The 24712-nt window shown below is 54.7% G+C and overlaps 1 protein-coding gene across 2 annotated transcripts in view; it reads left to right on the top strand.

Annotated features, from left to right (window-relative positions):
* The window catches only part of DRC1 (dynein regulatory complex subunit 1), a 43916-nt gene that overhangs the window by 10173 nt on the left and 9031 nt on the right, over window positions 1–24712 (top strand). For both annotated transcript variants that reach the window (XM_051843124.2, XM_051843123.2), the window contains 8 exons: window positions 6078–6190; window positions 8937–9120; window positions 11980–12117; window positions 12521–12607; window positions 13289–13411; window positions 18002–18141; window positions 22707–22841; window positions 23163–23398. In XM_051843124.2, coding sequence (XP_051699084.2) covers window positions 6078–6190; window positions 8937–9120; window positions 11980–12117; window positions 12521–12607; window positions 13289–13411; window positions 18002–18141; window positions 22707–22841; window positions 23163–23398 — 1156 coding nt within the window. The remainder of the gene's footprint in view (window positions 1–6077; window positions 6191–8936; window positions 9121–11979; window positions 12118–12520; window positions 12608–13288; window positions 13412–18001; window positions 18142–22706; window positions 22842–23162; window positions 23399–24712) is intronic.

Here is a 24712-nt window from a genome sequence, read left to right as displayed (position 1 = left end):
CTGAGTGTGATGTCAGGACTCCCACACTGGGGGGAGGGGTTGTGCTGGGTGTCGTGTCACAACTTTTACACTCAGCAGGGAGTGGGTCACACACTCCTTGTTCCTCCTCTGGGCACAGCTGGGTTGGACTCACTCTCCTCTGAGAGCTCTGTAGCAGTTGACAGCATAGTTTTTTTTTTTAAGATTTATTTTATTTATTTGAAAGAGTTAGATAGAGAGAGAAGGAGAGGCAGAGAGAGAGAGCAAGTGAGGGCTTCCATCCACTTGTTCACTCCCCAAATGGCTGCAACGGCCGGAGCTGTGCTGATCTGAAGCCAGGAGCCAGGAGCTTCTTCCCGGTCTCCCAAGCAGGTGCAGGGCCCAAGGACTCGGGCCATCTTTCACTGCTTTCCCAGGCCATGAAAGAGCTGGATGGGAAGTGGAGCAGCCGAGACTTGAACCGGCGCCCATATGGGATGCTGGCATTGCAGGCAGTGGCTTTACCCACTACACAACAGCACCGCCCCAACAGCATAGTTTCTTCTATTTATGTTCTTTTCTGTGCCCGCGTGCTTCTAATGGCTGTTCACTCTTCATGGGATGACGTCCAGGTGCTGTAGCCAGACTTTCAAGGCCTGTGCTAGTCTGTTGCCATCTTAATGTTCTAGTCCAGTCCCTGATCTTACCTCTTTCATGTCTGCTGCTTTTGGCTGGGCTGCTCCACTTGCTTCCCTGCCGTGGGGCTTCGTTCATCCCTGCTCTGCATGTCTGATCATCTGGAGTGTCTGTCCCCTCCCCCCTCTCCCCAGGCCGCCCTCGCATCCTCTCCACCATCCCACACTGCGACCCCTGAAGGTCTCCCCAGCCCAGTCTGAACTCCTTCAGTCCACAGATGGAATATTTTGCGTCTGTCCCGTTCATTTTGGGTGGCTGTCTTCCTCGGATGACTTCAGATGTGCGTGCGTGCGTGCGTGCAGTGTCCCTCATGGCACCGCGGGCTGCGCCAGAGCCGTGGAGCGCTGCAGAGCTGTGCTCAGTAAACCTCGGCAAGAGGACCACTGCCTGCTCCTCCGTGACACTGACCCGGCTCTTGGGATATTTGATAAAGACTTGCAACAAAAGATGCAGGAGGCTGCAAAATGTGGCATTTAATTAGTGCTGAATGAAAGGCAGACCCGGGAGGCCGTATTGAGATTCAGGAAACAGCTCCTCAAGCTGGCCTGGGGAGGAAAGGCTGTCGGGGAAAAGTGGGACTTGAGCTGAGTCTTAGAGCAATAAAGTGGGCTCTCAAAAATCAGGAGGGGCCGGCGCTGTGGCGTAAGGGGCTAAGCTGTGCCTGTGACACCGGTATCCCCTGTGAGTGTCAGTTCAAGTTCCGGCTGCTCCACTTCTGATCCAGCTCCCTGCTAACGCCCCTGGGAAAGCAGCAGGAGATGGCCCAAGTGCTTGAGTCCCTGCCACCCCCATGGGAGACTGGATGGAGTTCCAGGCTCCTGCTGTCAACCTGGCCCAGTCCTGGACATTGCAGCATTTGGGGAGTGAACAAGCACATGGAAAATCTGTCTCTCTCTTTCTCTCTAAGGTCTGTCTTTCAAATAAGTAAATAAATCTTTTTAAAAATCTGCAGAAAAAAAAAAAAAAAGTGGGGCTGACGCTGTGGCATAGCAGGTGAAGCCACCACCTGCAGCGCCAGCATCCCATATGGGCACTGGTTTGAGTCCTGGCTGCTCTACTCTGGTCCAGCTCTCTGCTATGGCCTGGAAAAGCAGTGAAAGATGGCCAAGTCCCTGAGCTCCTGTACCTGCATGGGAGACCCAGAAGAAGCTCCTGGCTCCTGGCTTCGGATCTGCCCAGCTCCTACCATTGCAACCATTTGGGGAGTGAACCAATGGGTGGAAGACCTCTCTCTGCCTCTGTAACTCTGCCTTTCAAGTAAATAAATACATTTTTTTAAACAATCTGCAAAACTAATGCTTTTAGTGTGGGATGAAATATCCTGATTGCTGAAATACTTTGCTACATCATAGAAGTGTGGAGAGGAGACTGAGTGAATAGCTTGTGTTACACTGTCGAGGGCGAGTGGCTTTACTGGGGTGGGGAGAACACTGGGCTGGCGTGGGTTCTTTCTCAGCTCTGCTGTGTACTGTGGAGTAGGTGGTGCCCATCACCTCTTTGTGCTTAGCTGTCTTCGTCTAATGGTCAGTAATCTTTGAGCATTTCTGTGGAGAACAACAGAATCTGACAGCCCTGAAAACATGAGGCTAAGTCATGTTTGTGGAAAATGGCATTCACAGGTAAGTTTATTTTGGTGCAAGAAATATTGAAATTCATGCATAGTTTTTTCATAATAATAGCAATTGCAATTTCTATCAGCTTTTTAAAGATGCCATGTTTACATGGATTACAAAAATTGCACCAAAAACAAGCATCTTTTAATTCCATTTTTTCTATCAACTTTTGGAAGTCCCCTTATACTCATACATGGTTCATTCTGAGCCTCCTTCTTGAGAATAAAACCAAACAGATAACGGTGTTTTCACCAACAGCTATTTAAAAAAAAAATTTTTTTTTTTAATTTATTTGAAAGGCAGGTTACAGAGAGGCAGAAGCAGAGAGGCCGGCGCAGTGGCTCAATAGGCTAATCCTCCGCCTTGCAGCGCCAGCACACCGGGTTCTTGTCCCGGTCGGGGCTCCGGATTCTGTCCCGGTTGCCCCTCTTCCAGGCCAGCTCTCTGCTGTGGCCTGGGAGTGCAGTGGAGGATGGCCCAAGTCCTTGGGCCCTGCACCCGCATGGGAGACCAGGAGAAGCTGCTTCGGATCAGCGCGGTGCGCCGGCTTTGGCGGCCATTGGAGGGTGAACCAACGGCAAAGGGAGACCTTTCTCTCTGTCTCTCTCTCTCACTGTCCACTCTGCCTGTCAAAAAAAAAAAAGAAAAAAAAAAGAGAGAGAATCTTCCATCTGCTGGTTCACTTCCCAACTGGCCACAATGGCCAGAGCTGGGCCGATCCAAAGCCAGGAGTCAGGAGCTTCTGGGTCTCCCACGTGGCTGCAGGGGCCCAAGCACTTGGGCCATCTTCCACTGCTTTCCCAGGCCAAAGCAAAGAGCTGGATCGGAAGTGGAGCAGCCGGGACTTGGACCGGTGCCCATACGGGATGCCGGCACTGCAGGCGGCAGCTTCACTGGCTGCACCACAGCGCCGGCCCCTCACCAGCAGCTTTTCAAGGTGCTTCCCACCTAAGGCTTGAGCAGTGAGGGGCACTGGCACTGGGCAAATGCGTGCTTTCTGCTTGGTGCTGCTTTCCTCAGGATCCTCTACCAACGACCAGTTCTGCCCTAGGACCTGGGCAAGCCGGGCCCTGCCCTTGACTCTGTATCTTAGCAGTCATTATTTTTTAAAACAAAGATTTATGTATTTATTTGAAAGGCAGAGTTACAGAGAGGGAGAGGCAGAGGCAGAGAGAGAGGTCTTCCATCCGCTGTTCACTCCCCAGATGGCCGCTACGGCCAGAGCTGGGCTGGTCTGAAGCCAGGAGCCAGGAGCTTCTTCTGGGTCTCCCACATGGACAGTAGGGGCCTAAGAACTTGGGCCAGGTTCTGCTGCCTTCCCCAGGGAGCTGGATTGAAAGGAGCCCATATAGATGGTGAACCGGCGCCCCTATGGATGCTGTGCTACAGCGTGGGCCCCTGTGTGTAGAGTTTTCAGTAACCTTGCCCCCTGCATTGTGGTGCACCTTTGCTGTGGATTGTATATGTGTGAGTTTATTTCTGCATTCTCTAGTCTGTCCTGTTAGTCATTCTGTCTGTCTTTGTAGCGATTCCACACTGTGTTAATTGCTGTAGCTTTATGATGAATCTGGGTATCTGGGTAAGGGGCAGCCCCCCAGCCCTGTTCTTCCAGGTTGTCTTGGCTCTATTCTCCTTCCATCCCCATACCCCACTTCCTCTGAGAAGCAAAGAGACAGAGACAGACAGACAGACCAACAGAACTTCCATCTTCAGGTTCACTCCCCCGATGCTTGCAACAGCTGGGGCTGGGCCAGGCCAAAGCTAGGAGCAGGCAGCTCCATCCAGGTCTCTCACTTAGATGGCAGCAACCCAGTTACTTGAACCATGGCTGCTGCCTCCCAGGGTCTCCATTAGTAGGAAGCTGGAATCAGGAGCTGAAGCTGGGAATTGAACCCAGGCAGTGGATATGGGAGGTGGGAGTCGTGCCTGGTGGACATTTGGCTTAACTGCTAGGCCAAATGCCTGCCTCTGTCCTGCCGTTCATGACCGTTTGCGTTTGTAAGCATCAGTTTCTACCAGAATGTCTTCTGAGGTTTTATTGAGATTGAATTGAGTTTATAATCCACGAATATAAAATATCCTTCTGTCTTTTCTTCAATTTCACTTAGGGACATTTTGTGCTTTTTGTTGAGGTTATAATCATTCACTGTTGATATGTAGAAGATAAGTTGGTTTTTGTTGTCCTGGTATCCAATGACCTTGCTAAATTTGCTTGTTAATTCCAATGTTTTACCTGTAGGTTCTTTTGGATTTCTTCTTTTACTCCTATCATCCAGGCCACTGAATGGATGTGGTGATGCCGGGGGCCTGGGTCCTGCCCCGGCCCTCCTCTGGGTGCAGCCCCCCAAATGGACTTGCCCCAGGCCACTGAGAACCAGCTCCCCTACAGAGCACAGAGCATCGCCGGAATCCATGTCCCTGCCACACGGTTCTGAGCCACCTTGAAGGCCTGCACAGGCTTCTTCCTGTAAAGGCACTGCTCAGAGCGGCCCTCATCCCTGCTGCTCGCGTGGCATTGGTCAGACGTATTCTAGCTGAAAGGGAGGCTGGGAAATGTGTCGCTCCCCCTCTTCGTGGAGGAACGACACAGGACCCTGCGCTGTTCTTTCGTCTGCTCGGCCCTCCCCGGGTTTGCTGCTGGTTCTTCCCGGGTTGGCTACTATCCCTTCCACCTCCGTGGAAGGGCAGTTCCCCCTGGCCACATTCCCCACTTCCGCAGGGGAGCGGCACACCGCCGGCCGGCTTTCTCGGGGGCTGCACAGGTGTTCCTTCAGCTAGATGTTCCCCGTGCATGCCGTCTCTCTCCTCCTTTATAGTCCTCCTCCGCCAATCCTAACTCGGCTGCCCACACGCCGAGTACGCTGCTCTCCTCCAATCAGGAGCAAGTCCTACAGTTTATTAGTTGAACTGGAGGCAGCTGTGCGGAAGCTGTTTACTTCTCTCCCAGCACCATATTGTGGGAGAGCAGATGCATAGAATAAGTCTTAATTCCAGTAACTCAGTCCAGTCCGGATTGCTCCCCACAGAAATGTATCTATTTTGGGAGGTCCCATGCCTGGCTTGAATCTGGGCACTGTGTTCCTAGGCCATGGGGACAGGAACATGGGAGGACAGTGGCCTTTGTGTGCTTCGGCTCTCTGACTGCTTCCTGGGGAGACCCAGCCTGTCAGTCGCCGGGAGACATCTGGGGAAAGTGCTGAGACGCTCAGACCGGGCCTGTGCGGAGCCTGGGTGGCCGGTCCCTCCTCTAAGGTGAGTGGAGAGTTGTCGGCTGATGTGAAATTGGGAGGAGCGACATCACGCCACCACTGTTCTGATGGAACAGGGTCTCCAAGTCTCGAGAATGCTGCTGATTCCCGCTTGGATGGCTAGAGGAGCTACAGACAGTTGTGCAAAATGTTTCCAGTTGGGGCTTGTGCTGTGGCATAGCTGGTAAGGCTGCCTGCAGTGCCGGCATCCCATATGGGCGCCAGTTCGAGTCCCAGCTACTCCACTTCCAATCTAGCTCTCTGCTATGGCCTGGGAAAGCAGTAGAAGATGGCCCAAGTCCTTGGGCCCCTCTACCCATGTGGGAGACCCAGAAGCTCCTGACTCCCGGCTTTGGATCGGCCCAGCTCTGGCCATTGTGGCCAGTTGGGGAGTAAACCAGCAAATGAAAGATTCTCTCTCTCTCTCTCTCTGCCTCTCCTCTCTCTGTGTAACTCTGACTTTCAAATAAATCAATAAATCTTTTTTAAAAAATATTTCTAACTTTCTAAATTCTTTACAGAGTGTTCAAAGTTTTAAAAATTCTTACCTGTTTGTTTTCAGAAATTGGCTAAACTGCTGCTGTGTGGCACTGAGTTGGTGACAAATGTCCAGGTGGCCGTGGATACGAGAGAGGTCCACAGGAGGGTGGAGGAGGAGGAGATAAAGCGTCAGAGGTGAGGAGCCTGCTGCTCTGCGGCCTGGACATGATGTGGTCTCCCCAGGCATTGGCAGTGACTTTGACTTAGCCTAGTAGGGTCCCCCCGTTCTGTCCCTGAGGAATCCCCCACCCCCAGTCCTTCCCTCCCTCCCTCCTGCATGCATTAATTACTGACATGGACCAATCTGTGTGCTCTCCGCTTGTGATAGACACAGAAACACTCAGCCATCATTCATGTTAAAATAAAGGCCTGGGGGCTGGCATTGTGACACACAGGTTAGGCTGCCCCTGACGACCTAGGCATCCCATGTTGGGGCCTGGTTGCTCTCTTTCTGATACAGCTCCATGCTAATGCACCTAGGAAGGCAGCAGAAGATGGGCCAAGTGCTTGGGGCCCTGCTACCCATACGGGAGACCAGGGTGGAGTTCCTTGTTTCAGTTTGGCCCAGCTCTGGCTGTTGCACCCATTTGGGGAAGGAACCTGCAGATGGGAGATTTTGTTCTCTCTCTCTGTCTCTGTTTCTCCCTCTCTCTGATGTTCTACCTTTCAAATAAATAAATAATAGGTAAATCTTAAAAAAAAATAGAGACATGTGTGAAGAGTTGTGGAAACATATGAGGAGGCCCTTAATTCTCTCTGCAGGGGGTAGGCAAACTTCCCATTTGGGGTTGCTGCGAGGGACGGCAAGGAGTTCGCAGGTTGGAGAGTGGGCATTTTAGGCAGAGAGAACACTTGGGCAGAGTCACGACACCCCATGATGTTCTCGTGAGAGTGAAAACGTGTGGGGGTGATGGTGGAAGAAGAGAGGGGAGGCTGGGAAGGTGGCCGGGCAGTCCTGGCTTTAAGTTGATCAGAGTCAGGTACAAATGTGGCAGCGTGTGCCTCGAAGGTAGAGGGACTGTGGATAGCAGCCTCCCAGCCTTAGCAGTCTGTAGCTGGTGACTGTATTTTTCAAACTTCCCGCTGCCTGTCTGGACTGCACCAGGAGCTGAATTAGCTGATCCCTAGCAGGCGTCGAATTTTTTTTTTTTTAAAGGAAGAGTTACAGAAAGGCCGAGGCCAAGAGAGAGAGAGAGAGAGAGAGAGAGAGAGAGAGAGAGGTCTTCCATCTACTGGCTCACTCCCCAGATGGCTGCAATGGCCAGAGCTGTGCTGATCCGAAGCCAGGAGGCAAATGCTTCTTCTGGGTCTCCCACGTGAGTGCAGGAGCCCAAGGACTTGGGCCATCTTCTACTGCTTTCCCAGGCCACAGCAGAGAGCTGGATCGGAAGTGGAGCAGCCAGGACGTGAACTGGCGCCCATGTGGGATGCTGGTACTGGTGGCAGCTTTGCTCATTATGCCATAGTGCCAACCCCAACATTTTTTTAAAAGATTTTTTTTCATTTATTTGAGAGGCAGAGTTACAGAGAGAGACAGAGACAGAGACAGAGTAGTATTCCTTCTGCTGGTTCAGTCCCTAAATGGCCACAACGGGCAGAGCTGGGCCGATCTGAAGCCAGGAAACCCGATGGAGCTTCTTCCGAGTCTCTCACGTGGGTGCAGGGGCCCAAGCACTTGGGCCATCTTCTGTTGCTTTCCCAGGCCATTAGGGAGCTGGATCGGAAGTGGAGCAGCCGGGACTTGAACTGGTGCCCATATGGGATGCCAGCATCGCAGGTGGAGCTTAGCCCACTGTGCCACAGCGCTGGCCCCAAGGGCCAATGTGTGAAAGGCCCTGAATGTCCTGCTTAGGAATCAGGCTTCATCCCACAGACGCTGAGGGAAGATGGAAGCAAGGGTTGCAAGCAAGTTCAGTGTGTGTTAGAGACACCCTGGGGCTGGCTTTGTGGCACAGCAGGTCAAGTTGTCACCTGCAGTGCTGGCGTCCCTTAGCAGCGCTGGTTCGAGTCCCAGCTGCTCCACTTCTACTGCCGCTCCCTGCAGCAGCAGGAACGCAGCAGCAGATGGCCCGGATGCTTGGGCCCCTGCCACCCACGTGGGAAACCTGGATGGAGTTCCAGGCTCCTGGCTTTGGCCTGGCCCAGCCCTGGCCACTGTGGCCACTTAGGGAGTGAACCAGTGAATAGAAGATCTCTCTCTGTCACTCTGTCTTTCAGATAAAAGGAAGAAGAAAAGTGATCTGACAGCTCTTTTCTCATTTCTTAAAAGAAAAATGTTCGTTAGATTCTAATGTTCAGGATGTCTGCTAGCTTAGAAGGCAGAGTAGGGGATGGAAGGGGACGGGGTTGGGGGAGAGCCCCACGGGATGTTTGTGACTCCTGGGCTCTTGTCTGTGGTGGTCCTGCAGGAGAGAGTCTGGCATGTCCTGGACGGGGGGTCCCCGGGCAGGGGGCTCCCGTCTCAGCTCCAGCGCCTGCCTTCAGTCGTGTTCCAGCCTTGGTGGATTCATTGCATGCCCCCATTTTACAGATGAGGAGAGTGAGGCTGGAGGAGGTTAAGCAACTTGTGTGTGATTGACAGTCAGCAGCCAGGTCAGGACTGGGGCACGGCCTACCTGACTCCAGGCCCATCAGGAGAACGCGACTGGTTGACTTTTTCTAATTTTTAAAATGCATGTAAGGGGAGCAGAGCTCATGTGTGACTGACGCCTGTCCATGCGTGTGTGGTGTGTGTGTAAGTATGTGGAGTGTCACTCTGCTTCCTTGCTTTAAGTTGCTGAAACCGAAGGAAGATTCCCCCGCGGGTGGTTCGGTGTGGGCCGCTGCCCTCGGCCTGCCCTGTGCTGTGAACTCCAGAGGAGCTGGCTGGTTTGTCTTGCAGGATCGAGAAGCTGGAGAACGAAGTGAAGACCAGCCAGGACAAATTTGATGAAATCACGTCCAAGTGGGAGGAGGGCAAGCAGAAGAGAATTCCCCAGGACCTGTGGGAGGTGCTCAACACTCAGCAGCTGCACTGTGCCGGGCTGATCGAGGACAAGAACAAGCTGATCAGCGAGCTGCAGCAGGCGAGAGGCGCCCCACCCCGTCCTGGCCGAGCGGGGTCTGCCTGGGGCGTCTCGCCGGCTTGCTCCCCCCCCACCCCGATGGAACCAGCAACACTGCACACAACTCAAGTTCAAGTCCTTAGTTGTTTCTCCTTGTCGAGTGTGCCGTGTGCACTGCAGTGATCCTGCAGCCCTGGGACTCCGTAGTCCCCTCTGTCCCCCTGCTTCTGTGAGCTGGGCTTCAGTCGTAGCTTCGCAGGACGCGTTTGTCCTTTGTGGAGTGGCGTGATGTCTTTGAGGTCCCCCTGGGCTGCAGCCCGTGGCAGGGTCAGCTTCTTGCTTAGGCTGTGGAATATTCCATCCTGTGTGTGTGCTGCATTTTCTTTATCTGCTCATCTGTGAGGGGCATTCTGGGTTGCTCTCACCTTGTCTGTTGTGAGTGGTGGTGCCCTGAACATGGGAATACCCGTTTCACGTTGAGGTCCCGCTCTGGGTTCCTTTGGGATTGCTGGATCATTGCTAATTCTACTGTTAATTTGTCTGGGAAACTCCATAGCGCTGTCTGTGGTAGCACACAGCGCACTAACTGCGGGCGTCCTGGCCAGCACTTGCTGTAGGCTGCTGTCCTCATGGTGGCCACGTTGGTGGGTGTGAGCTGGTGTCTCACAGCGCCTCTAATGTGCATTTCCCTAATCAGTGGAGATGTTCTGCAGCTTATGTGCTTACTGGCCATGTATATCTCTTCCTTGGAGAAATGTCTGTTTAAATTCTTCAGCCATTTTTGGGTGGGTTATTTCTTGCTGTTGTGGAATTACATCTTCTGGGTACCAACCTCCCACCAGGTGTGAGTTCACTCTTTCCCTCTGTTGCCTTGGTACCATCTTTGCTGTCTGGATACACAGAAGTGTCTGAGTTTGGTGCGGTTCCATTTCTCCATTGATTTTGTTGCCTGTGTTTTTGGTATCATAGCCAAGAAATCATTGTCACATCCCATGTCCTGAGGCTGGCGCCGTGGCTCACTTGGCTAATCCTCCGCCTGTGGCGCCGGCACCCCGGGTTCTAGTCCCGGTTGGGGCACCGGGTACTAGTCCTGGTTGCTCCTCTTCCAGGCCTGCTCTCTGCTGTGGCCCAGGAAGGCAGTGGAGGATGGCCCAAGTACTTGGGCCCTGCACCTGTATGGGAGACTGGGAGGAAGCACCCGGCTCCTGGCGGCCATTAGGGGCGTGAACCAACGGAAGGAAGACCTTTCTCTCTGTCTCTCTCTCTCACTGTCTATGACTCTACCTGTCAAATAAAAAAAAAAAAAATCCTATGTCCTGAAGGCTTTCCTCTAGCAATTTAACAATTTTAGCTATTACATTTGGGTCTTTAATGCATTTTTACTTCATTTTTGTATATGATGGATGGGTCCAACTGCATTCTCCTGCGTGTGAATGTCCAGTTTTCTCCAAGCCCCTGTGGGCCAGGCTGTTCTTTTCCCATGCGTAGTCTGTGTCTCTGGGCCTCTGTTCCATTCCATTGCTCTGTGTGTCTCTCAGCACCAGACCTTCTTCCCGACTGCTGCTCTGTGTGTTCTACAATCAGGGCAGGTGAGGCCTCCACGTTTGTTCTTTTTCGAGATCATTTTGGCTTTTCAGGGCCCCTTGAGAGTCCATATGATGTTAGCATGTCTTTTTTTTTTTTTAAGATTTTATTTTTTTATTTGATAGGTAGAGTTACAGACAGTGAGAGAGACAGAGAGAAAGGTCTTCTTTCTGCTGGTTTATTCCCCAAATGGCCGCAATAGCCAGAGCTGCACCAATCTGAAGCCAGGAGCCAGGAGCCAGGAGCTTCTTCCAGGTCTCCCACGTGGGTACAGGGGCCCAAGCACTTGGGCCATCTTCTGCTGGTTTCCCAGGCCACAGCAGAGAGCTGGATTGGAAGAGGAGCAGCTGGGACTCGAACACATGTCCATATGGGATGCTGGCACCACAGGCAGAGGATTAACCTACTGTGCCACAGCGCCAGCCCCAGGATGCCTTTTTATGTCTGCACAAATGACATTGGGATTTGATAGACTGCACTGGATCTGTAGGTCACCTTGGGTAGGATGGACTTTTAACAGCGCTGAGTCTTCCCGTCCCCAGCACGCGATGTCTCTATGTTTGTTTCTGTTCCTGGTTTTCAGTGTACAAGTCTTTTGCCTAAGTATTCATTACTTTTGATGTGATAATAATGGAGTTATTTTCTTAATTTCTCTTTGGTTGGTCATTATTCGTGGGCAGGAATGGAACTGATTTTTGAGTGTTGGTGCTGTGTCCTACGCTTTGCTGAATTCCTCAGTTCTAACAGCTTTTCTCAGTGTGGGGGTATTTAGGTTTTCTGTGTATAAGATCGTGTCACCTGGAAACAGTGAGAATCTTCTCTCTCCTGTTCCAATTCGGATGACTTTTCTGGTGATGAGTTTTTAGCCATGAGAAGCAGTTTTGTAGTGATGTTTGCATTGTTTGTCACCCACGAGGTGTCCTTTAACAGCAGAAGTTGTCTCAGGTCTACTGTTCTCAGGGAGCGGAACTTGGCCTGCAGTAGATATGTGCTTGTGTTGGAACGTGGGCTGTTAACTCCTCGGCGGGGACCCGCTCGGCTTTCTGGGAGCCTGGTGGGGTTGGCAGTAAAGGATAGTCCGAGAGGTGGGTCCCGCTCCGAGCTGCGCCCTGAGCTGAGCGCATGCGTCCCCAGGCGCCCGTTTCTGCTCCGGCCTGCTCTGAGCTCTCCACAGCCACTCTCTGCACACTTTAGTTCCTGGTGCCTACAGAGCTGGATGAGCGGGGCCTGGAGACCGTGCTTGGCACATCTGCTGCTGTCCCCTGGATGACCCGCCTTCCACCTGCTCTCTTTAAGGAGCTGAAAATCAAGGACGACCAGTACGTGAAGGACTTGAAGAAGCAGTCCGATGACATCTGCCTGCTTCTGGAGCGGATGGAGGACCAGGTGAAGGGCATGACGAAGAGCTTCCGCCAGGAGCTGCAGCACATCGAGGTGCCGCCCCGTGCGGGGAGGCCCGGGAGGGAGGGATGGAGGACCAGGTGGAGGGTGTGAGCTGCATGTTGCCTTTGTGTCCTGGGAACCACGCTGTGGCAGTACAGTGACCCCGGTCAAGGTTGAATGGCATGGCAGGTTTGCCTGAGACTGCCAGCAAGGGCCCGGGCCTCTGATCCTGGCTGACACCTGGCTGTTGGGCACATTTCCTCTTTGGATGCCTGTGAAGTCTAGTCTTTCTAACACCTGAAGTCCACAAGCATTTGGTCACGTGGCATGTGGCATGTTCACGTATGGAGTTGTCTTTGTGTGTGTGGCTGGTGACACGGCCCTGGTGCCGTTCTGCGGCTGGGAACGGCCTAAACAAAGCCGGCATGTGAGCCTTCTTCCTTGCTGGTTGTAGAAAGCGTTTGAAGTGGAGCGACAGGAACTGCTGAGCAGTAATAAGAAGAAATGGGAGCGGGCACTGCAGGCGCACAATGCCAAAGAGGTGAGGGCCTGGGCGGGGCCTGCGAGGGGCCTGCGAGGGGGCCTGTGAGGGGGCTGGGCGGGGACCTGGGCGGGGCCTGGGTGGGGGTCTGGGCGGGGCCTGTGAGGGGGCTGGGCGGGTGTCTGGGCAGGGGCTTGGGCGGGGGCCTGCCAGGGGGCCTGGGCAGGGGGCTAGGCGGGGCCTTTGAGGGGGCCTGGGCAGCCGTGGAGTCTAGGGTGGTCTTGACCATGACTGCATCTGACAGCCTTTGTGTGTGTGGGTAGGATTGCCACGGCAGACACCCATTGCCACACTTCACAGATGATCGCTGTGGCCTTGGTGAAGGGGTCCCCTCTGAGAGATGAGGGACACCTTTGTTTGCAACCTGCCGGTGTTTCCATGGTCCTGTCGCTTTTTCCCGGGGGTCTGCCCCAGCCATGGATATTCATGGTCCAAGAAGGGGTTTTAAGACACAGTAAAGGGCACCAGCCCCTGTGTTAATTGCTTAAAGGAACATTCCTCTTGTAGTTTCTACAGAGAGGATCCCATTTAGCAGCACAGTCCTGTGCTTCAGGGCGGCCCCCGGGTCTTGAAACATCCAACCCCTCCCTTGTGCCGTGCTCATTGGGCACCTGAAGGGCTGAGCGGGCCGGGGCCGGGGCCGGGGGTCCCTCACCTCCCCTGGTCTCCCTGTGCCCGCAGCTGGAGTATCTCATCAACCGCCTTAAGAAAGTGGAGGACTACGAGAAGCAGCTGAACAGGCAGAGCATCTGGGATTGCGAAGAGCACAACATGATCAAGGTCAAGCTGGAGCAGGACGTGCAGGTGCGGCACCACGCCTCGCCCGGGGGCCGGAGGGGCAGGCGCGTGCGCACCGCCTGCGGGGGTTTCAGCCTTACCTTTGGCCGGGAGGTTCTTGAGATGATCCGTGCCACAGCTGCTTCTTACCTGCCGGCTTCTAACGCGTCTTGTTGAAGGAGAAGAGCTGTCTTTTTTTTTTTTTTTTTTTTTTTTTGACAGGCAGAGTGGACAGTGAGAGAGAGAGACAGAGAGAGAAAGGTCTTCCTTTGCCGTTGGATCACCCTCCAATGGCCGCCGCTGCAGCCGGCGCACCGCGCTGATCCGATGGCAGGAGCCAGGATCCAGGTGCTTTTCCTGGTCTCCCATGGGGTGCAGGGCCCAAGCACCTGGGTCATCCTCCACTGCACTCCCTGGCCATAGCAGAGAGCTGGCCTGGAAGAGGGGCAACCGGGACAGAATCCGGCGCCCCAACCGGGACTAGAACCCGGTGTGCCGGCGCCGCAAGGTGGAGGATTAGCCTATTGAGCCACGGCGCCGGCTCGAGAAGAGCTGTCTTTAAGAAAACAGTGGAGCGACTGCCACGGTGCTCCAGGGGTCTGGAAGCTCTGGCACGTGAGGAGTCATTTTACCCTGGCCGGAGGCGCGTCCCCAGGCCAAGTTCGCCGTATCCCAGGGCCAAAGCCAGGCCTACTGCTGCCAGCGACACACTCCTCATGTGATTACACATGAGAGAGGCATCACCCACAGCATTTCATACAGCAGGAAACTGGGGCTCTGTGACAGGGCTACATATCCTTGGTGCATGGTAAGCCCTGGCTCCAAACCCATTTCCGTCTGCCTCAAAAGCCTATATGTTCTTCTCATTATTCTCAGCAGCCCCCGGCTGATGTTTAGAAATTGCAGTGAGACCGATTTCTGCCATCAGAAAGAACCTTCTAGCAGTTAGCACTAGCCAGCGCAGGGAAGGGCATCCCAGCAAGTGGGAGTGCCTGCGTGTGCTCCGTGCCAGAGGGGACTTCCCTCAGTGGGAGGAGGTCAGACGTCTGGCTTCCAAATTTTCTCCCGAGCTAGGATTCTGCTTCAACACCAGTTTAGGAAAATGCATCTCTGATTACGTTTAGATGTTGCACGGTTGCATCTTGGTCGCCTTGCAGACTGCTCATTTCAGTGTCTGCACAAACACTCTCAGTTCCCATTCGCCCTGTAGCTTTCTGTCACGATGTTGGATTCAAAACCCCATCAGACTATAAATACGTTTATCAGTCTGGAGAACGTTCCCAGGTCCTTCTCCTACTTAATGCCATGGAATTGGAGTCACTGACAAAGAACGGGGCAAGTTGCTAAGAGGGCAGTGTTGTTGTGTGGGCTGTGCATGTTATGATTTTACTGAAAATGTCTCGTTAAGGTTTCTGAATTTATCTTGGTTCTATGATAACTTATAAGGGAAAAGGACATACTGTTGGCTTCAGTACAGGGAGATATATGCTACCTCCTGTTCTTAATCCAATGTTCCAGTACTTGAACGAAGCCAGCATTTCTAGGACATGGGGAGATGTGGTAGGAGGGTGGGTGGAGAGGAAGGAGCTGAGGGGAGGGACCCTCAGGCGCGGAGACTGGGACTCCTGGCCTTCCTGGACCTTCCTGGCCGGCCCAGTCCAGGTGGGCTGAGAGTGGGGTGTGGGGATGTGGGAGGCAGGCAGATGGGGCGTGCGGGGTGAGGAAAGGGGTGCAGCTCTTCGCTTCCTTTCCTGTGTAGGTGGAGACAGGACACTGCTTGCTGCCCTCCTTCACCAATGCAGGGACGGCCGTAAGGCACACATGGGATTTGTAATGCCTCCTAGGTGTACTTGCACTTGGCGTTCGCGTCAGATGGCGCCAGTTTCTGTCAGGAAGATGGCGCACGCAGCTCAACCTCAAATGTGCTCTTCCCACGTAATTCACAGCACCCACTCAGTTCTGAAATACAGAGCTGCACTTCTCGCAAACCAAAGTGGAGAAGATCTACTGCGCATAGATTGGGGTTGATGGGTGAAGTGTAAGGGCTGAGAACACAGGAGTGCTTTTCGAGTGCTTTCTGCCAGTGGAGGTCAAGGGGAAGCTTAGAGACAGGAGACACTGGGGAGGGATGTCCCACGTGTGCTGTTGGTCGCTTGCATAGGCCGTTTAGGATCTTGTGCCAGTCAGGCATTTCAGCATTAATTTTTGATCCCAGGAGAAACAAGCACATGTTCCCTGCCACACCCAGAGTGCCCCACCCAAGGGCCACCCTGGCTGAGGACTCCCGGCCTGCCCTGTGTGGTGTCAGTGCTCGTGGGGCACAGGGAGCCAGGGACTGGAGGTGCCAGTGTGCTAACCGAGGCCGCCTGCGGTGGGGGCACTCGGGGTCACTTGCCCGCCCCTTCTGCCATGTCTTCACTTTCTTTTTCATTTGCTGCACTTTCCCAATTTCCAGCCGTGAGGAAATGCAGCTTTTGCAGTCAGGAAGGCTTTTCCGCAAAGGAAGGTATCTAACTGGAGGAAAGGAAATGTGGAATTGACTGAGCGAGTGGAGACATGGCGAGGTTCCCCGAGGAGTCCTCAGGGAACGGTGTGGTCTTTCCTCGGCCGTCCGTTAAAGCGCGGATCCCATCGTCCCCTGTCCCCTGTCCCCTGTCCCCTGGGAGATGTTCGAGCACTCGTCTCGCAGTGGAGATGAAGTCGGCCCGGCCACCGGGGCGGGCGTTTAGCCTGGTGCTGAAGACACCGGGTCTCCCACTGGAGTCCCTGGGTTTGCTGCCCGGCTCTGGCTCCGGACTCCAGCTTCCTGCTAATGCAGACCCTGGGAGGCAGCGGTGATGGCTCAAGTAACGGAGCTCCTGCCACCCATGGGAGACCCGAGTTGAGTTCCCGGATCCTGGCTTCTGTCTGGCCTGGTCCATTCCAGGTGGTTGCAGGCATTTGGGGAATGAATCAAGATACAGAAACTCCCTCTCCCTCTCCCCCTCCCTCTCCCTCTCTCCCTCCCTCCCTCTCTCCCTCCCTCCCTCTCTCCCTCTCTCCCTCTCCCTCCCTCCCTCCCTCCCCCCTCCCCCTCCCCCTCCCCTCCCCTCCCTCTCCCTCTCCCTCTCCCTCTCTCAGCCTCTCAAACAAAGAAACAAGCCAACCCTTTGCAGTAGTTGGGAGACTATACTTGACTAGTTCCCCCATTTGGGGCGTGGGAGCCACTGTCTGTCTCACTGAACATGGGAGTGATGTGCCTGTCCCTGCTGCTGCCTCGCCTCTCAGCAGGACCCTGCCTGAGATGCCCCGGAGTGGGGTCCTGATGGCTGCGGGGAGTCGCCTCTGCGGCTCACTCCATTGCAGGAGCCCTTGGCCTCCTGGAGAGAGCCCCGAGGGGCATATGGGGGCCAGCCCGTGCCTGGATGGACCCTCTCTGCCCTCGGTGACTTTCTCCTCGCTACCTTCCACACAGGAAGCATGGTCGTGTGCCAGCTGGGCGGCCCTGGCCCCGCTCCAGCCTCGCCTCTGTGTCAGGTCTTTCTCCCTGGTGGTCAGGGCGACCTGGCCGCAGTGCTTGGCAGGTCGTTGCCCTCTGCTGCCTCCCTGGCTGGTCACTTGAGGAGAGAGTGCTGTCCGTTTCTCATGGCTGCTACCCTGGCCTCAGCCTCAACCCTGCAGTGCCGGTGGAGTCCCACACATCCCCACCTTTGTGTCTTTCTTTTCAAATAATTTTCATTTTCTTTGAAAGGGAGAGAGAAAGAGGGGGGGGGGTGGAGATTTTCTGTCCTCTGGTTCACTCCCCAGATGCCCACAACAACGGGGGCTGGGCCAGGCCAAAGCCGGGAGCCTTGATTCCATCCAGGACTCCCCCATGGGCGGCAAGGACCCCGATGCTTGAGCCACCACCTCTTGCCCCCCAGGGTGTGCATTGGCAGGAAGCTGGAATTGGAGCAAGGACTTGAACCAGGCACTGAGCCCCGGGTCAGCCGCCCAGCGGTGCCGTGTGTGTGCTGTGTCTTCTCTGCCACCACGTGCAGGCAGCTCCTGCTCATTCTCCAGGTCCCACGTAGACAGGGGAGTGCCATCATCTCAGGGATGCTTCTGTGGTCGCTTCTTACCCTGCCCCTCCCCGATGGGGCGGGGCGAGGCTTTTCTCCATCCCAGCAGCACCTGCGAAGTGGCTGCCGTGTATTGGGCGCTCCATGACTGTGGAGAGCATAAAGGCAGCTAATGGAAAAGCAGCAGCGCCTGTGTCTGCCCCCCCCCCCCCCGCCCCGAACGTTAACCATGAGCGCTGCCCCTCTGGACGGCCAGAGCAGGAAAACACCACGCTTTGCGGCAGCATTCATTTTTGCGGTGTTTTGAGTGGGGGGATATTCACCTCCCTGCGGGAGCTGGGGCCCAGGTCCCTGGTTCGTTGGACTTGAAAGCTCTACGATCTTTCTTAGAGATCTTTGGGCTTGAAGTGGATTGATTTGTATTCAGCCTGGTTGGCCTTTAAGTTGCCCCTAACAATCGACTTCCCGAGAATCCAGGACGAGGCACTTGTCTCTGAGGTTCCTCTGACAGGGCTCCAACAAATGACCCCAGCGCCTCAGGCACAACCGGTGCTTCGCTTGCTTTCTTTAAATTTAGATTCTTGAGCAACAGCTTCAGCAGATGAAAGCAATTCATCAGCTGAACCGCGAGAAGCTGGAGTACAACTTCCAGGTGCTGAAGAAGCGAGACGAGGAAAACACGGTGATTAAATCGCAGCAGAAGCGGAAGATCAACCGGTGAGCTGGCGCGCGCGGGTCGGAGCGAACTCCTCACTACGGGAGGGGCAGAAACCTTTACAAGTACAGCCAGCTCTTACTCAGAGGCTTTCCTGGAAAAGATAACTCATTCACTGGTTCCACCCCTCCCCTTGAGGGTGTAGAGCAAGAAAGTGCTCTCAACCCAACCTTGCTTGGCCGGGCGCCCGTCAGTGGTTCCCTTGGGGATTTCTTTGCATCCGTGCAAGCCCACAGGCTCATCCCTCCGTTGCTCTTCCCCCACGAGATGGTGTTCTCCGCACCCGGCACTAGATCTGGCGCACAGAGCCCTCCCGCTGCTGCTTAAGCTGCTCCGTGGCCCCGCTGCGCGGAGGTGCCTGTCTCCGGACGGCCGCGTGGATCCTTGCAGGTCTCCTGCCTTTGTGGATGTGAGCGCCAGACACCAGAAGCGCTCACTTCAAAGTGCCCGACTACTTTGGTGCAGGTCCTGGGGCTCACTGCTCCCCGTTTCTCACCCGCCCCTTCCCTCCCTTCTTGTGTCTCCTCCCTTCCTTCTCGTCTCCTTTCTGCCTTTGACAACTGTCTTCTAAGTTCCTGACAACAGTTGGAGGATTTCTGGACAAATTCCACTGTGTGTACCACGCCAGCTAGGGGACATCACAGAGACACAGTACGGAGAGAAGGGGTTGGGGGCCGGTGCTGTGGCAGAGGGAGGTAAGCCTCTCTCCGCAGCACCGGCATCCCATATGGGCGCCAGTTTGAGACCCGGCTGTTCTGCTTCCAATCCAGCTCCTTGCTAATGGCATGGGAAAGCAGCAGAAGATAGCCTGGGCGCTTAGGCCCCTGCAGCCATGTGGGAGACCCGGAAGAAACTCCTAACTTCGGATCCACCCAGCTCTGGCTGTTGCTGGAGTGAACCAGCAGGTGGAAGACCTCTTTCTCTCCCTCCCTCTGTAACTCTGCCTCTCAAGTCAATAGTAAATAAATATTTTAAAAAACAGAGCATTACCAGGGAAAGCTTCCCAAAGAAATGGAGCAGAGAAGGAGGTTGGGACAGGAATTGGCAACAAGGAGTTAGGAGGAGACTCCAGGTAGGCAGGGTCAGTGGCCGGGAAGGCAGGGAGGTGGAGAGTTGCAGCTGGCGGACAGGAGAAGCAGAGAGGTGGGTACGGTGGGGCCAGGAGGCGGAGCTTGAGGCGCCCCTGTGACCCCAGGTTTCCCTGGGCCTGAGGAGCCCTTCAGCTGACCCGATCGCTTCTCGGAAGAGCTTGCTTGCTTCGCTGTGTCCACTGCAAGCTCCCTTCTTGTTGCCCATTCCCCGGCCCGCCCCTGGCTCGCTTATGGTCGGAGGTGTGTCCCACTCCACTTCAGAGGTTGTAGAATGCAGGGGACTGGCTCATTTATAAGGATCAGGGGTTTTCTTCCCACCGTTCTGCAGGCGGGGCAGCCCAAGCTCAGGTGCCCACAAGTTTGCTTGTCCGGCGAGGGCCACCTCGTCCAGGTGGGGGGGAGGAAAACTTTGTCCCTGGGGGCAGGAGTGGGAGAGCTCCCCAGGAGCCCCCGCAGGCTCTCTCATGGGCCTCCATCCCATTCACGTGGCCTCATCACCTCCCCAAGGCCTCGTGGCCTGCTGCTGGGCTTTGAAGGGGACGTGGTCAAGCCACAGACCCCAGAACATCCCACAGCGGGACACCAGTGGTGTCCTCCTAGGGCCTAGGCAAACACAGGGGCAGTAATCCCGAACTCCTTGCCTTTGGTTTTTCTGACCCTAAAATAGTTGCTTTTCTTTCTTAACTTGTCCCACCACCGGATCCTTTGGTGGTCCGGCTTCTCCTGGCCCGTGTGGGCAGGGTGGTGTCGTAGCACAGGCCTGGCCTCATCCTCGTCTCCTGCTGCTACTCCACCTGCCCTGTGCATCGGTCCCATGGTATCAGGTGTCACCTTTTTGTCGACTGCCAGCTGCTCGTCTTGACTGTGACTCTGCTTTATCTGGGACTTGGAACTTCGCCGTTCGACTTGGAGAGTCCCTGTCATCTCCCTGTAGGTCTGGAGACCAGACTAGCCCACGCTGCCAGGTTTCTGGTTCTCCAGCGTCACCCCTCTTCGACTCCGACCTTTGCCACTGTCTGCTGAGCCTTCTCTCGTGGCCATTCTTTGCTGTCCTCTCCCGTTCCTGCGGCCTTGTCGAGATTTCCAGTTTGCTCCTTGAGTGAATTTTTGTTGCATTGACCTCTGTGATTACAGAACGTGGAAGTAAATGCCTTGGGACGACTACTTGAACATTAACTTTTACACCCATGCTTGGAAAGCCTCCTGGAATCTGTAATTAAGAAAGTAGACTAGGGGCCAGCATTGTGGTGTAATAGGTCGAACTTCCGCCTGTGACGCTGGCAGTCCGTATGGGACCTGGTCCAAGCCTTGGCTGCTCCAGTTCCCATCCAGCTCCCTGCTAATGGACCTGGGAAAGCAGCGGAGGATGGCCCAGGTGCTTGGGCCCCTGCACCCATGTGGGAGAACAGGATGAGGCTCCTGGCTTTGGCTTCTGGCTTTGGCTTCTGGCTTTGGCCTGGCCCAGGCCATTTGGGGAGTAGACCAGCAGATGGAAGATTGATCTCTCTCTCTCTCTTTTTATTTTTTGGAAGATATCTCTCTCCCTCTCTCCCTGTGACTCTGTCTTTCAAATAAATAAAATAAATCTTTAAAAAAAGAAAATAGTTCCTTTTCAAAAATTATGTATTTATTTATTTGAGAGGCATAGGCACACACATACACACAGAAGTCACATCCATTGGTTCACTCCCCAGATGCCCACAATGGCCAAGGCTGGGCCAGGCTGAAGCCAGGGGCCGGGAGGCTCAACCCAGGTCTCCCATGCAGGTGGCAGGAACCCGGTCACTTGAGCCATCCTCACTGCCTCCTGCGGTCTGCATTAGTAGGGAGCTGGAGTCGGGAGCCAGAGTCAGGAGCTGAGTGCAGGTGCTCCAGTCTAGCGTCCTGATGGCATCATAGCTGCGAGGCCAAATGCCTGCCTGTAGGTATTTTCTTTTATCAGAGACCAGCTTTTTTTAATTTTCATTTTCTTGATGAAAATATGAATGATTAGTGTTTGTGTGTGAGGACCTCGTGATTATTTCAGAATAATGCTCAGGAGAGGGAAAAGTTCATTTTTCAGAATTTTTTTTGAAGGATTGTATTTATTTAAGAGGTAGAGTTACAGAGAGAGAGAGAGAGATCCATCGATCGATCTTCCATCTGCTGGTTGGAATGGCCGCAATGGCTGGAGCTGAGCGGACCCGAAGCCAGGAGCCAGGAGCTTCTTCTGGGTCTCCCATGTGGGTGCAGGGGACCAAGCACATGGGCCATCTTCTGCTGCTCTCCCAGGCCATAGCAGAGAGCTGGATTGGAAGAGGAGCAGCCTGGACTAGAACTGGTGCCCAGGTGGGATGCCGGCACTGTAGGCATAGGCCTAACCTCCTGTGCCGTGTGTCGGCCCTCCACTTCTGTACTCCTGTGTAAGTGGGTCTCGGACACGAGTGTGGAGTCTGCAGAATGGTCCTGGGTCTGAAGCTGTGTGATTCTGGGGTGTTGCCTGCACTCACGGTGCCTGGCCAGGCTGTAGCTCTCTCCCGCTGTTGTTCTGAGCTTAAGTTAGATACCCCGGCTCTGGGATCCCTGGAACCCTGGGTGAAATTCTCCAGTAGCACTTGCCACGCTGCGCTGTCACTAGTGCTTGTCTGTGACTGGACTGAGAGTGCCTTGTTTTCAAGCGTATCTGTGTATTCAGACATATCCTTGGTATGAAAGAGGCGCCTTATGTTTGATGCATGAACGAGTACACGAATTAATGAATAAGCTACTACACCTGCTAACAGTATCAGCTCTTTGAGGATGGATGATTCATAAATCATAGGCTTGTGCTGCACGTTTTTTTTAAAGATTTATTTATTTGAAAGGCAGAGTTACAAAGAGAGAGGGAGAGAGGGGTGATGGGGGGAAGAGAGAGAGAGAGAGAGAGAGAGAGAAAGAGAGAGAGAGAGAGAGAGAGAGAGGTCTTCAGAAACTCCACCCTCCTCTGGTTTCCCAGGCACATTTGCAGGGAGCTGGATCAGAAGTGGAGCAGCCAGGACTTGAAGCAGAGCTCATAGGAGAGGGCTGCTGGGGTTGAAGGCGGTGGCTTAACCTGCTGCACCACAATGCCGGGCCCGGCTGTGCAGTTGTAATCTTCTCTCTTCGATTCTCCTTGTTGCGGACTTGAAGTGAACATGCAAACCATGGCCAGAATAGTTGAGCCAGAGTGCAGTGTGAGGCTGGTCCAATGCGAACACGCTGGCCAGCTGTGTGCTGAGGCAGGTTCCCTCACACTGCGGAGTAGGAGCCTCCTGTGGCTCTGGGCTTTGGGGCTGTTCACGCGCATTTGGTTCTGCACAGTCCCCTCACCTCCTGGTGCCTGCCTCTCCTTGGCCACAGTGGCAGCTGTGTTTCGGGAGTACTGGGGAGGGTTTGTGGCCGGGCTGAGCGAGGTGGGTGAGAGGCACAGATCGCACCTTGCGCTCAGCCGCAGCCCGACGCCCGCCCCCTCCCCGCAGCCTGCACGACATTCTCAACAACCTGAGGTCCAAGTACGCCAGGCAGGTGAAGCAGTTTCAGGAGGAGAACCAGGCTCTGGCGAGTGACTACAGGCGCCTCGTGATGCAGTTCAAGGAGCTGCAGAAAGCCAAGAGGTACTGGGTCCTAAGGCCCCTCTCCTAGCAGAGGTGGCCGGGGGGTGGGGGGAGTCGGCGGTCCCGGCGCGTTCCTCAGCTGTCCTGGGGCTGGGCCAGGGCTCTAGGGAAGCTAGCGTCCCCGCACTCGTGGGCCACCTGCTGCTCCTGCGTTGTGTCAGGATGCGTTCCAGTTTATCCTAGGTAGGACTGGCCGCCCGGGGATTGGACCAGGCCCAGCGATGACCACGGCTCACTCTTATATTCCTTGCCTGCTGCCAGTTAAGGGGAGGCTGACCAGGGCCTGGCGCCAGCGGGCCGTGCTCTGTGACTCCCTCCCAGGCACTTTGCCGTCACCGACGATGAGAAGTTCCAGGAGATTTGGCTGATGAATGAAGAGGAGGCCAAGGCGCTCATAGGCCGAGCCTTTGATGTCGACAAGATCATCCACACCCACCACCTGGGGCTGCCCTGGACGGCGCCCGACACCTCGCTCCTGAGGAACGTGGGGCCCCTCTCTCAGAAGCGGCAGCGCAAGTCTGCCGCGCAGGTTCTGGAAGAGGTGCTGCTGGGAGCAGGTGGGCGGCGCGCGGAGCCTCCAAGCCCATGGGCTCGCTGGGCCCATGGGGGTGTCAGAGCTGGGAGCTGGGAGGGGGTTGGTATGACTTGCAAGTCGCCTCTAATTTATGGCTTTTCTGTTTCCTCTGTATTATAAGCCGGCAGCTCTGGACACTTAATCCAGTATAGGTCCAATTCATTTTTGCTGCGCACGCTGTCGGGTACCTCTGTTGGGCTGCTCTTGGTGTGATGGCGGCAGCCACTGTTAATCATGGTCCAAGATCCGTGATGACATTCGCGCTGCAAAATGGTGAAATTGGAAATTCTCAGGGAGGGCATTTGGCCTGGTGGTAAAGACGCCTTTTAAGACACGCACACCCCGAGTGGAGCGCGTGGGTTCGGCACCCGGCTCTGGCTGCGGACTCCAGCTGCCTGCTGATGCAGACCCTGGGAGGCCTGGTGATGGCTCAGGTACTTGGGTTCCTGCCACCCACATGAGAGACCTGGACTGGGCTCCCAGCTCCCAGCTCTGGCCCACAGGGACTTCTGGGAAGTGAGAGAGGGGGTCTGTTAGGATACATTCATTTATTAACTACAACACTACTGGGAGACACTGTGCTCCTCAGCTGTTTGCTGCCCTGAGCTACAGTTTGTATAGAAAAGGCGGGATAGGTGGCCACGTTCCCTCTGCCTGTCAGTTTTCACAATAATGCATTAGTCTGCGGTCCCGTTCCATTTTCAGTCCTTATGAACAGAGCTGATGGCTTTCCGTTTCCTGCAGTTACTGTCCTCATCGGTGCTCTGACTGTGCCGTCTCTGGCCAGTGGAGTCTCTTCCTGTCTGCTTCTGGGTCCTGGGGAGCAGCCCTACTGGCCTTCGAGAGCAGCCCGGCTTACCCTGACGGCCAGCTGTTCCAGGCACACATTGCGTTTTTCCTGCCTCCAATCTGGAGCCAGGCGTTTCAAAGGGACAGACACGTGGCCCTTTGAATCGGGAACAGGATTCTGGAACCACACTGTGGATTCTGGTGCTCCTTGTTGTTTCTAGGCCAAGGGACAGAGCCCAGGGTGTGGAATCATGTTTTGATGATGAAATAAATCCGGAGTTCACCCTAACCATCAGCAGGGTGCCAGGATGGTCATTAACCTTATCAAGTGTATCTGCTTTCTTGCAACTTGCAACTCTTGGTGCTCAGTGACTCCAAAATAATTACTCTCCCAAGAAAATATCAAGCCTACCAGCAACAGGTGAGAAGTAGCAACAGTTGAGATCCTTTGTAGTCCTTTTGTTCTTGAGCCGTGTCCCACTCTCCTTGTACTGAGAGCAGTGCATCC

Source organism: Oryctolagus cuniculus, chromosome 2, assembly GCF_964237555.1.
Source record: "Oryctolagus cuniculus chromosome 2, mOryCun1.1, whole genome shotgun sequence".
Classification (NCBI taxonomy): domain Eukaryota; kingdom Metazoa; phylum Chordata; class Mammalia; order Lagomorpha; family Leporidae; genus Oryctolagus; species Oryctolagus cuniculus.
The sequence above is the reverse complement of the archived record's forward strand: the minus strand, read 5'-3'. Positions and strand labels throughout refer to the sequence as shown.